The 13,893-nt window shown below is 43.9% G+C and overlaps 1 protein-coding gene across 2 annotated transcripts in view; it reads right to left on the bottom strand.

Moving 5' to 3' along the window:
* LOC6546114 (ecdysone-induced protein 75B, isoforms C/D) overlaps positions 1-13,893 on the bottom strand; it is a 98,388-nt gene that overhangs the window by 33,678 nt on the left and 50,817 nt on the right. The window contains exons 1-2 of one of the 2 annotated variants that reach the window (XM_015158507.2): positions 11,992-13,155; positions 6,431-6,519 (exon numbers count right to left, since the gene is read on the bottom strand). In XM_015158507.2, the coding sequence (XP_015013993.1) occupies positions 6,431-6,519; positions 11,992-12,721 (819 nt within the window). In that variant the 5' untranslated portion in view covers positions 12,722-13,155. Of the gene's footprint in view, positions 1-6,430; positions 6,520-11,991; positions 13,156-13,893 lie in introns of those variants that run through there. The other variant, XM_026977761.1, reaches the window with a different exon arrangement.

Here is a 13,893-nt window from a genome sequence, read left to right as displayed (position 1 = left end):
ATTCAACCCGGGCTGACGTCAACGTTTTGGCTTGGCAAAGAAAGCAGAGTCAATGCACTTTGTTGCAACTACTCAGCCTTTCTCCCTCTCTCTCTCGCTGTTCTCTCTCGCTCCGTGAGTTGCGGTACTTTCATTGCTCGCACAGCTAGCAAAAATAAAGCAAAGCTGCTGAAAAACTCGTTGCGTTTGCGGCAAGTTCGTTGACGTTCTGTTCTTCTGCCCCTCTGGGGTGCGAGTGTTCTAGAATGTTGCCAACCAACTGGGAAACTTCCAGCTAGATTGCAGCCGAGAAAGAGAAAGCAACAGCTAGTGCATGTGCAACATGTAGAGCGGGCTGGGGAGAACCGAGCCAAACAAAACGGCTGGCCAAATGTGACATCGGATGGGAAGAGATTGCGCAACAGAAGTGCAGTTTTGCCCCGAGTGTGGGACAATCGAAAATATAGCACGCTAAATTATAGGAGTAATATGAGCGAAATACATTTAATGAGCATTTCAAAAACTGAAGAGCTGGTTATGGCCTGAAATGCGTAGTCACAAGAACGCGACATAATTTATTGGGGTTTCATTTGTTTGCCAGAGCTGTAATTTGCCGAATATTTCTGCCTAATATTTCAGCTTTTCAATTAGTTGCAAGCTGGGACAACCCTTGAACATTTCAGCAAGCCCCTCCTTTGGGCCCACAAATAACCGTCTAAACAAACACCATATTTTGGGCCATCAGCAGCAGCAGAAGCAGCAGCAGCAGCTGTGGAAAAGTGAAACAAGCCCAGCCGCAAGCCAAACACCACCCCCGAAAAAGGGGTAAGTAACCTCGAGTGAAAGCAAAGACTTTGGCGAGCTGGAGCCAAGAACTCAAGGCGGGTGGCAAACGCGGCACGTGGCACGTGGCACGAGAGTCGGGGCGAATGACTTTTAACTGGGTCAGCAAAAGTGGCTGCTGCCCTCAGCTTCGGGGGTGGTTCAGGTATATGTGGTACACATATATACATATATCCATATCCATATATATGTGTATCTGTGTTTGCTCAGCCACTCAACCAAACACACACACGCTGGCTTCACATTTTACTATCGCTCGTAGCAGAAAGGAAAAAAATTGCATTTGGCCCAGCTCGTAGTAGAGTTGCAGTTGCAGCTGCTGTTGCAGTTGCAGTTGCAGTTGCACGTTCTCTTTGCAGAGTTCTCGAGCAGATAAGGCCAAAGCCCAAAGGCCGCATTGGTGGGCGTGGCAGCGGCATTCATGTGCTCGCCATTTGATTCTGCTTTCAGCATTAATTACTCATTCGCTGGCGCAAGTAAACGAATTCGATTTGGCCTTGGCTGAGCGGCAAAGTTGTATATTTGCTAGTCGAATAATTAGTCATTTGCATTTTAATGGCTGTTTTAAGTGCGCCTCTGTGTTCTTGGGCGCTTTATGGCTGTTTCGAATTGCACAATGTTTTCGGAAGGAACTGTTGTCTGCTTGTGTGTTTTTAAAACTTCGCACAACCTTGCATAAAAATCTTTCAAATAGCTTTGTATTACTTTTGTTTGACCCAAATCCTTTCGCTGTTGTTTCGCTTGATTACTCGTTAACTAAACGAATTGTTGTATTTTAATTTGATATTTAAAAAAAAAAAAAAATTGATTTGTCGCGTTTGAGATATCGCACTCTCAAAAGCTCGCAGCTACAAGTCAAGCAATCTAGCATATTTCGTTGCATACTTTTGTGCTTGAAAAAGCGCACAGCTCGATCGTAAGGTAGACACCTGACGCTAGATGGCGCCAACAGCTTGTGTAGACACAGATGTAAAATACATACGTGCGCCATGTAAAATATTCCGATGATCTCGCTGCGAAAATTTAAAGATTTGCAACTTAATTGATTGAAACTTCAGGACTAGAACTTGTTATTGCCGATTTTCTTTGACTTCACTATGCTAAATATGTGCTCTTTTGAAGAGAGCTACTTTAAAGATTTGCTAGCCATTTAGTAGGCCAGGATTATTGTTGGCTAATATGACTGCATATGCACATATGTATGTATGTAGCTACTATCTATCTGGCACATGGAATCGCTGTCTTTGAGCTGGCGTGTAACCCAAATAGGCTGAGGTTGTTGACCCAATTTTTGCAAGGTGCATTGAACTGTTTGCGGGCAGAAATGCGGAGCACAAAACGTCACTAGCGATGCGTAAGCGAAAGAGAAAGAGCACGAAAAAGAGAGTGGGAGAGTGTTTTTGCATCGTTCAGTTTGCACGAGTGTTGGTTGCAGTAGTTGTAAAATGGAAATGTGTGGGAAATCTAGAGCTTCTACTAGCACAGTTATGCGGCTGAAAAGGAAGCAAAACTAATGAAGAAGTTGTTCATGTCCCCTAGTAATGCATTTTTAATAAGTAAATGTTTAAAATGATTGCATCTTTGGGTCTCTGACTCAACTAAACTTTTTTCTTAGCAATCACACGAACTTCAGCTTTAGACATATGACCAACATATTGATAATAAAGATATAATAAAAACTATGTTAAGTACTAGCTGCAGTTAAAGTAAAATGTTACCCCATTTACGCACTTGATAAGTGAAACACGCTTACAAATTCGAAGTAGGAAACATTTTTGTGTTGCTGTATCAAATCTAAGACCCATTCGAAAAGGAAATGCATTTTCCAGAAATTTCCCTGGAGAGGCACAACCTAAATACGAATAAATAGCGCCTCCCACCCCAACTCCGCATTCCCGTTCCCCTCCTCCTCTCCCTTTAGTTTTTTCACCCTCGCCACACCTCGTGCTCACTCACACGCACACACACAAACACACGCCTAGACGATTTCATGCAACGCTGCGTCGCTGTCGGCGTCTCTGCCGACGACGACTGCGACTGCGACTGCAGTCAGTCGTTCAAGTGCATTTCAGAGCATTAACCTTTCTGTCTCTGTGTGAGTGCTGTGTGCGCTGTGTGTCCTAGCCCAACAATCAGAATCGGAATCACCGCTCTCGCACTCTCTCCCACTCTCGCTGCCTCTCTGGTTTTCCCTGGCTTTTCCTTTTTGCTTCCCAATTTGAAGTGCAGGCAAGTGGAAAACCTCGAAAGCCAAATGAGAATTGAGGCCTGCCGTGATAAAATCTTGGGAATGGCCAAAATATGAGTATTTGGGTATTTGGTATCTTACCCCCCTGATAAGACCATCCAAACTAAATGTCTTCTGTTTATTTTGGGAGTTTATTTTTCTTGCCTTCCTCTTGGTTTTTCTTTCTTCGAGATTATCAAGTGCATTTGGTGTTTGCTCATATAACAATCATTATCTCATGAGTGCTCTACAATTGATGCAGGTTAGGGTCTATGAAAATTAGAGCGGCAGTGGGGGCAGGGAAGGGGGGTGGGCAAGAAGAAGGAGTCTTGGGAATGGCTAATACGCGTTTAAATATAAAAATAATACAAGTGCTATGGCCGACATTTACTGATTATTACGCGCCTGATAAATGCAATGAAAATCCCAATCCCCCAGGCCGCTGAGAGAGCAATACAAACAGAGCGCGAGAGTAATGCTCTCTTCTTTCGCCCTCTTTCTCCGCCTCTCCCTCCGCTGCTTTCTCGTGGCCTATGCTGCGTACGCTGCTTCTCTTTCTGCTTTGACATTGAACGAGTTCATTCACATTTGCTGCACGCACACAGCTGCAGCGCCACTCACACAGATAGTCGCACGAAAAACTACACGAAGCATACACAACAACTGCCGAGGCGAAATGGAAACAGAAAAATAAAACGAGAGCCACAACCAGCGGCAGCACAGAAAGCAAAAAGCAAAAAGGAAGAAAAAAACACAAAATTGTATGCCTGAGTGTGGGTAAATAAATAAATATGCTAAATAATGTGCAGGGAATAACAAACAAGTTAGATAATAGGCCCAGAATCAGAAATAAAGAAAGCTGACCACCACGAAAAGTCCCCCGACATTTTATTGAAAATTAACATCCATTTGACTATTCCTCTTCGCACGCTCCTTCGTCGTGGTCGCTCAAAAAAATATAAATAATATCACCTGCCCTCTATTATTTTTTTAGTTACGAAATCGGGAATTGGGTCATTAAGGCAGCAGGCAACCAATGTGTGAAGCTAGTTGGGCCAAGGATAATGGAGTGGGTAGAAAGATGTGAGTCAGGGCAACAAATCTCTAGAAAAAGGTGCATTATCAGTGGCTGCTCCAAAATGTCGAGCTACAGAGAAGTGTATAACGCTCAGCTGATAAGTATTTCTATTTGGGGTCTGATATGAAACATTGTATAGCTCGCAGTCTAGAGGTAAGGAGTAGCGCCAATTAGCAATATGTGTCATGAAAATGCAATGGTGGCAATACTATTTGAAAGCTTATGGAACACCAAAGTTGTAGTTCTCACCTTGAAGGCAACAAAACCGTAGAACGTAGGAGATCTATAAAATACAACATGCTTTTTGTCAAACCTTTTCCGCCATAATTAATCAGCGCGTAGAACCCTTAAGCGGCTCCAAAGCTATAAAATACGACCAAGAACAAACGAGTTCCAAATAGAGTCTCAGTTGCCAGGTCTCTAAATGAGTCAGTTGGCTGGCAACGAATGAAGTCATTCGTCAAGCTCAAAACGCAAAAAGATCTAAAACAAAAAGGAAAACATGAAATCCAAGAATCTGTCTCTGAAATAGAGGTCAATAGACAAGACGAAGGTCCACCGAGCAGATCAGGTAGGCGCACAAGTCTGAAATCGCAGCCACAAATGGACGGGGCGGAAATATCAGCCGAAATCGAGCCACCGCACCACGCGGCGTATGAGCAATACGCGAAACTGGCTTCCTCAAAGGCAGCGAGCGGGATGGGAACATGCATATGAGCATACGAGTGAGCAGGAGGGAGCGAGAGGGAGCGAGCGGGCGTCTGCGGACTAACCTTGAACTTCAAAAATGCGCGAGGGAAACACAAATTCGTAGGCCTAGCTATTCAGTTAAACATATATTTACATTCACATAATAAACATATAAATTAGCACACAACAAAAGGGTTTCCGAGAAATTTGAAAGGCCGAAAAAACTGGTTCAAAGTCAATGAACTTCTGCATCTTCCTCTGCAGATCCACTCGAGCTGGACATACAGTGGAGCTTCTAAAGTCGCCATAGAACTTAAACTTAAGTACATTTATCTATAGGGTTTCAGTTTAGAAAAAGTGATGCCTATTTTGTTCCTGGGAAATACAAAATTGATTTAGTTTCCACAATTTCCCTACCAGCTTAGACTTCTTTCTAAACGTGTCAGTTTCGGAGGGATCACTGTGCTGATAATGTAATATGTTAGCAACGTTTGAAATTTCAGACGCGCAGACAGTTTGAGCTTTAGGGGCAAACGCAAATACAAGGACCGCCAAGGGCCAGACGTGCAGAAAGGGACAGCAGACGAGATGAGGGAGCGAGAACGAGAACGAGAGTGAGAACGAACCTCGGCTGGCTGTTAACCCAATTCAAGGACGTCATTGAGACATTAAACCCGAACCCGCTCGCTCGCCGAACCCCGGAGCCGGCGAATATAAGGGAATAGGGCAAACTACTTTGCCAAGGTTGTGCAGAGTGGATGTAGTGATGATCGCGTGACACGATCCCCGGGAGCAGCGCTTGCCGATTGGGATTCTCTCGTGCGAGACACTCATCGCTGGCAAGGGAACAATCACTGGAACGATCACTGGACTCTGTCCAGGGCCTCGGCTCTTTGGGCGAATGAACTTGCCGGCATTTTCAATGTCACAGACGACAAAGGGCGGCAACGCAGGCTTTAAAAGCAGCAGGAGCCCAAGGAGAACACTGCACAAAATAATACAAATATTTAAATATATGCCCCTATCCTTAAACTTAGCTTAGCAGTACGCTTAGCTATTTGGCACTTGACATAACAATGTGTCTAGCAGGCTAAGCGTTCTTTGCTTTATTTAATTCCCATTTTCATCTATTGAAAGAAAGCCTGATCCTTAAAATTCAATCATCGCATTGTATTGATTGCTAATTTGAGTTTCCAGTGCAGAATGAAAAGAATCGCTCACAAAGGCAGATTTGAAGGTTTCGTTCTGGTTTGGTGGTTGCTTTATTTTATTTTTTATACTTTCTGTGTCTCATTTGCTGTGCCCAGCATCGTGTTGTTGTACATTTTGATTTATTTTATTGCGACGCAATTTAATGCAAGGACAATTCGCCAGACGACGCAGGTTTTTGTGAAGGGCAAGGGCCTGTTGCTGCCAGAAAAAACAACCCTGCCCGCGTAATTCCCGATCCCTTTTTACCCTGCCACGGAGGTCAACCGAGTTCAATGTCAGAGCCCAAGTTTGGTGGTTGGGCATCAAGTTGCACGTGGCGAGCACACTTCTGAATTGCCACCCCCGCGGCACCGACAACCCCGCCGTTCCCACATCTAAGGATACGTTGTGCCCGAACTTACCTTGCAACCCTCGCAGGAATGCACGCCGTAATGGAAACCGGAGGCCTTATCCCCGCAAACGCGGCACAGCACTGTGGTGCCATCGAATTCTGCAAAGAAAAGATGGCAATTCGCGATTAATAAGCAGAAAATGGCATAAAAGATACTGAGGGAAATGTGGGGTAACTTAGATTGATGCGGTGCTTTGTGGTGGAAAATTCATTTCACAGTGCCGCATATAAAAAAAGGGAATACAATGTAAAATATCTTACTAACTTTGTTAATTGTATCTGAAAGTGTTGTTCATTGTAATTTGTCTTAAGGAATCAAAACGACCTATGTTGTGTCACACAATATAAAGTTAGAAGAATAAAAGTATGATCCTCGGGAGGCAAACGTTCAACAACTTTCATTATCGCCTCCATTTCATTATCGCACACCATAAACAAGCAGAAGAAAGTCCCCGCCAAGTGGACGTAATACTTTCTTCAAATAAAGACGACGCAATGCCAATGCCAAGGCGAAGAAAGCAGCAAAACGAAATGGGCGAGACAACGAAAACTTGTTGCTGAACTTGAGCTCGTTCTTGGCCAGAGAAATGTTACGTAACTTTCACCGGCGCGGCAGGTAAACAAGAAAGGAAGCAGGCGATCAGACCAGAAGAAAGTAAACAAGAGAGAGCGCACAAGAACCAGAGAAAGAGCGGCGGTGAAAGACTTTCTTTTGGGCGGAAACGAGTTCTTGCCGCCGAGAGAAAGACTTTCTTTAAACAGGTCTTGTTTTGGTTCCATCCTCACGTTGAGGAAGCTCCAAAGAAAGTCTTTCTCTCATCAGTAGAATATCTCCCTCTCTGACTCTTTCATACCCCTTTTTTCCCAGCACTTCCTCTATTTCGCTGGCAATCAGACGCGCCACGCTTTGTAAACAATTGTAAATGGCAAATAATGTTCATGATCTTCACGCTGCCATGGCCATCATCATCATCATCATGATCACGATCACGAGCAACTTGTATCTGTATCTGCGTTTTGCTATTTCTGTGCCACACTCACACACAGGCAGCATCTATACGGCTGCAATGCCGACAAGTTCACTGACATTTCGCTCTGCAGATCGTTGCACTTTTGCATCGGGCAGCCACAACAAAAAACAGGCTGCATGGAGGAAAGGGGTTGCGTGTTGCACTGATCTCTGGCACGCCACTGACTGAATTTGCCTCAAGTTTCCAGACTGGAAGATCGCTGCATGCTGATAGCTGATATATTCGCGTTCAACAAAGAGTGCAGATGCGTGGTGGTCTACATTTACGTTTGGCAACTAATTAACCGGCACAGTTTACAGACCCCGTTAATTGCACCATACGAATTCTATGATCAAATCAGATGCAATGTTAAATTAGAAGAAATATAGCCTCTAATTGATTTTGATTTTAAGACAAGATCATTTACCACTCCGTCGTATCTGCTGTCTCTCAAATAGGAAGCAAAACACAAAAACATCTCGTTCATAAGCGCGTGTCTTCCTTATAGATAAAGATACAAAACTATCTGTAAGACAAGCAGTTGCAATTGAAGTTCTTATCGGAGAAGAAAGCTACAAAAAGTGAAAAACAATCACAGCTGGCATGTTTATTTGAACTTGAAAAAAACCATCCCACATTTTGTCTTTATTTAATAAAATATTGTGCTTGTTTTTCGGACTTCCTTTGCATTTTTTTGGGGGGATTTCGTGGCACATATTTAAAAATAATTCATTGCGGGCGTTAAGAGAATAAAGAATTCCACGTACTGTTCCTATCTCACTCGGACTCTTGTGTCTTTCTGTTTTTTTCCTAATTCGGAACCCATTTGAAATCAGAATCGCTTGGCTTACGTCATTGGCATATTGGGACTTATATAAATTTAGGTTTTTATTTGGCCAAACTTGCATTTGTAATGGATTCGCTCACGGATTGCCAAAATGTGTTCTGTAAACAAAGGCGGCAAGGTCAGTTCTCCCCGCTATCTCTGTCTCGTTTCTCGCCCCTCTGACCCTCTCTTTCTCCTACTCTATCGCAGTCTCATCGCCTTGGGAACTTTGAGTGAGTAGTTGGTTGGTTGGCTGGCATTCGCTAATCGGCGACACGTGTAATGCCTGATAAATATTATTCTGTTTTTTCGGAGTAATAATAGCCCATATGAGGAAGGGAATTAGTGGTGCCTTTAGACAATAGTTGATAGTTCCCTATGATTAAGGCATGTATTGTGCGTCAAAGTCTTTAAAAGTTTAGTTTCATAGTTTTTTCTAAATTCTTTACTGTCTCATTGGAAAGTTTATTTTTCCGGCAAGCTGAACCGTGTGATTCAGGCGGACGAGAATTTTAAATTCATTAGAAATAACAATTTCAACTATTAATTGTTATTGTAAATGGGGACTGCAAATGTTTGCCCAGGATCGGAGGTCTGCGAAATTCTAGCTAACTGAATAATCTGACTGCCAAATCCATGGGAATTATCTAATACGCACTGCTCACACGCACACTAGTGCGCGCAGGCGACCTTGAATGTTTCATTCACTCCACACGCACACAGATGCGGCAGGGGGCGGGGGTTTTGGGGTTTTGGGGGGTGTCTGCGAAGAGGTGGAACGGGCACTATCAGCGAAATGCTAGAAATAAGCCAAACAAATGGCAGCTCCCCTCACGAAAACACACCCCAGAAAAAAGCACACACTCGCAGTCAAATTTTCGACTACTCAAAATATTTATTAATACAAGGGAGAGCGAGAGGGAGGATCGCCGAAGACAGAGAGCGAGATATTGCCATATTGCCAATGTTCTGCTGCTGTGTGTGAGTGTGGGTAAGAAAAAAAACTACTAAATTAAAATTTGACATTGAAATTTTTGCCGCTCTCATTCGCTCTCTCTTTCCCGCTCAATCAATAAAAGTTTTGCGCGTGCAGGAGGGAAAGAGAGGGGGCGAGAGAAGCGTTCTCGCTCTGCCCACAAACTTCAATGCGGAAATGCTCGGAAATGTTCGGACAGGTTTTTCAGTTGCTTTATTTTAGCGCCAGTTCAATGTATCGTTTAATCAAGTCGAGAATAAAAACAAATTTTATTCAACATTTTCGTCAAGTTCAAAAAACGCAACTGAGGTCAACTCAAAATGAGGGATACACCTTGTAAAGTGGGCGCGTTTTAGTCACCTTCGCTGGCAGCTCATTGAATTAACAACTGCCGCCTAAAATTCCGATTATGCAATGGGATATCTGTTTTTTTTTTTTGGGAATGGGAATTAATGACCTCTCAATGAAACAGAATTTTTTTAAAAATGCGCCGAGTGCATTGATCTGCGTGCCTGTTTTGCTCTCGAGTGCCTTGTACTTTTTGGGGAATTCATTAATTTATTGAACTTTTCGGGGTTACTGATCGAAGGCGTGGGAACGTTTACTCATTGCAAAATAAAAGTAAAATTGTTACATTCAACATAAAAAAACGTACAAAAATACTTCCATCTCAGATGTCCAAACCAATTAGCCAAAAGTAAAAGTCCCCAAAAAATGGGCAAACAAATCTGTAGGCCACAAATGAATTGCAATAAGAAACACAAAATTCGATACTTTCGATTTGCCGATGCTTTTCACTTTCAGGTCTTTGGCCGCCTAATAAATTTCTAAAATGCACAAATAATTGTGCCAATAAAAATAAACACGATCGGATGAAAAGCAAATAAAATGAAAATGAAATAAAAATCGAATAGAGTAAACTTTCCAAGTGAGCAAAAGTTCAAGAGCCGCCTACGAAATTCGAAAAGCGCCTGCGAAAAGCGAGGAAAAAAAGTGAAGCAAAAGACAAATAACAAATAAATTGCGGAGAGCAATGGTGGCAAGGCGAACTTTTCTTTTGGACAATTGTAGCGTTGCAGCGTTGACTTTCACCGACATTCGAAAGGGGCGGGGAGGGGGTGGCACAGTGGAGTCATTAACCCGCTGCTATGTAAAAATGTCAAAGAGACTTAGACCCGGTTTTGTATTTATTTTTTCTTTCATTTTGCCCGTAAATTGGCCGCGCATGCGCACTCGCCGCGGTGAAAAGTGAATTTGGCTCTGACTTTGGCCAAGTCAAGCTGCAGTTGGCTTTTCACTTTCGTTTGGCTGCAATTGAAACGCGAAACTTGGCAAGCGGATGCACATCGACCCGGCCAAAACCGAGCAAAAGCAGCAAGAAATTCATTTGCGAATGCGAAAAGAAATCCAGCGATCCGCGATCCGCGATCCACAGGGTAGCAATGAACTTGGAAACCGACTTTGTCATCGCGCCATCTCTTTCGCCCAGTTTTTCACTTAGTGAAATGCAATGCCAACACACAACACACAAACGCATAAATAAATATCGGAGGCATGGGGAAAACACACACTTTTGCTAAGTAAAGCAAATAATGGCAACGGAGTGGGCGAGAAGTGGTGGGGGATTGGAAATTGGAGACATAATCGAGACACATATAAATATTGTTTTGGTTTTCACTTTCGGCTCGACTGTCTTGCTAGTAAGTGTGAAATTCAATTTATTTGAGGTGTGTTGCGGCTTAAGCCGTGAATATGGGTACACTTTATCAAACATTTATTGGGTCTTTCATGTATGTTATAAAATCAATATGGTTAAGCCTCGAGATCCCATATATACGACTAGGTAGCAAGTGAAGTTTACCATAATTCGTATAGAAATCATACCTTAAACCCAAATTCTTCCATTACCATAAACACCTTGGGGTTACCCTCAAATGGGGGATTACTTGAGGGCTTCTAGTTTTATTGGAAACCAGAATGAATCCGTTCCCCTCTATAGGAAGAACTACCTTGACTCATCGCCTTAACTGCGATTGCCCTATCCGAATCGACATGATCCGGAGTCTTTATGCGGTCTTGAACCGGTTGCTCATAAGTGCATTAACTTCCTTTAGTCATAAAACAAAAGCCTGACATTGCTACAGTTATAATTTCGGTGGGACAAAAAATAATAAATAAATAAAATGAGAAAACCCGATGGTGAGCGCTCAAGTTAATTGAACTTACTTGAACTCGGCGCTTAAACAGTAAATGATTTCGGATGCGGAACGACCTTGGTGACTGAAACTGACTGGCTAAACGGCGATCATCGCGCTGATATAGATAATTACATTGATAATGATGGTCACACGATTGCTGGACGTGTGACGTCACAGTAATTGATGGGCGCCACCTTGCAAATTTCCGCCTTGCCAGGCCAATATTCCAAATGCTAATTGGCGGGGGAAGGTCAAAATCGAATCAGATTATCGGTAAACACAAGATCTGATTTTCTCTCTCCCTCCGGTAAAATATACTTCATTTTTCAGATACATACTATACCGGCGTTTTTTGGCTTGCATACTTTTGGTTTTCAAGGTTTCTCAAACGGAAGGCAAGCATAAGATTGCTTTACCCTATGAGATCAATACGGGTTTCTTATTGGAATCAGACTCAAATAGGTTTACATGCGTTACGTATTGATTTATGTAATTCTCCCTAACTTTCATCTGTGCACATATGTGCCAGTAATCCCAACATTCCTATCTCATAAAACTCACCTATGTTGAGTTCTGGTTCCCCCTTTACCGAACTAGCCACAGTTGTATCCATAACTGGGTAGGACTTGATGTACTCCGGAGTCTGGGGCCGCGAATCCGCCGGCACCACCGCAATACCACCCGGGTGGTGCAGATTGGCCTGCGCATATCCATGCGGATACATCGCATGCGGATGTGGGTGGTGCTGAAGGTGATGTTGTTGCTGCTGCTGCTGCAGTGGCTGGTGTTCCTGTTGTGGGTGGTGGTGGTGGTGGGGCAGGGACTCGAAGTGCTGAGGCATTTGCTGCTGCGGCGGCTGCGACTGCTGCTGCTGCTGCACCACCACAGTGGGGCCATCGGTGGTGCTGACGGCACTCGATTTGCTGACAAAGATCACGCCGCTGAGGGGCAGCTTGACGGAGGAGTTGGGAGAATTCGAAGAACTCGCCATGGTCACACCTGTGGGTGGCACAGTATCCAGATCTGTGACAGGTGCTACCAGGCTCCTGAATTCCGGATTAAAGCTCTGGCTCATTGCCAGCTTGCTGTTGTGCTGGTAGTACGCCGAAACACTGGTGTTTGGCGGTAGTTTCAGGGCGTTTTCCAGGTGAGAACGACCTGTTACCCCCAAAATGGGTGGTGCTGTGGTGCTGGGCTGCTCTGGAGCTGGTGGTGCTAGCATGCTGGCACTTACTGTGCTGCAGATCACAGAAGTCTTGGCGCTATCCGAACTGTCCGCGGACATTAACATTTTGCTTGCTTGGGGGTTTAATCAACACTTTTCAGGGGCAATATTTTTGCAATATATATTTCAAAATTTTCAATTTAAATTTCCAGCCTTAGGCATAGTTTTGGTTTTTGAAGCACTCGTAATATATTATTTTATCCTTAGCATTGAAGCTGTGTATCTTTTTTAAGCCCTGCTTGGGCCAAGTTTACATGTTTTCTGCACACTGTTAAAAACTATTGGAAAACCGTAGTAATCACTTTATGGGTTATCCTTTTCAAGGGGCACTCACTACACTGCTAAAAACTCGCGACTCGAAGTAGATCGAACGAAGCGAAACGAAACGAAACGATACGAAACGAACGGAACGGAACAAGCGGAGCCGACGATCTGCGCGCTGCGAGTGGCAGTTAGTCAATGAAAGGAAAATCAACATTCGCGGCGGATCTTGTTCAGTTTTTTCGGCCAGCCGAGCGTCGACGTCGGCGCTCTCCGGCTCGCACTCTCTCGCACTTGGAACATGTGCTGCCGTCCAGCCAGCGAGTGCGAGCAGGAGCGCGCGATCCGACAGATACGGCGATTATGGGCAGACCAGTTCACGAAATCAGTTCATGAATTTGCTGTTATGGTTATGGTTATCGTTATGGTTGTGTTCCCACCTACTCATTTAGCGTAGAAGTCAATTTCTTTGGGTAATGTTTGTCAAATTGTTCGCTATTGGCGTAATAACTCGTACATGAGAGATTAGATAAAGTGTGGTGTTCAGGAACTAGTGCCTGTTCAAGCACTCCACGAGTTGAGTTCACCAAGCGGGCCCCGCATAAACGCACAATAGTAGTGGTAAGAGCCAGTGAGGGTGAACAACAGCTGTGAGAGAAACACATGTCGAGCGGAGCGCCAAAGAGAGCACAATCCACCCCCTCCCCCGCCCAAAAACCGCTGCCCCTGGATGGAGTTCAATAAAACTTCGACGGAGTGAAAATTTATGAAATTACATGCAATTAAAAATTATATCACTCACAGTAATGAAGAGTTCGGATCCGCGGATAGGATCGTTGACTCTCAGTCGTTGACACTGGGCGGAAAACATGTAAATCAAATATTTACACGGCCAAAAGGCAATAAACCCCGCTGAATGCTGAAAAAACTTCGCCTAGGTCAATGCTAAATTTATTTCCTGGATCGTTGAGCCACGT

The sequence above is a fragment of the Drosophila erecta genome, unplaced genomic scaffold (genome assembly GCF_003286155.1).
Source record: "Drosophila erecta strain 14021-0224.00,06,07 unplaced genomic scaffold, DereRS2 tig00000021-arrow-pilon, whole genome shotgun sequence".
Taxonomy (NCBI): domain Eukaryota; kingdom Metazoa; phylum Arthropoda; class Insecta; order Diptera; family Drosophilidae; genus Drosophila; species Drosophila erecta.
The sequence above is the reverse complement of the archived record's forward strand: the minus strand, read 5'-3'. Positions and strand labels throughout refer to the sequence as shown.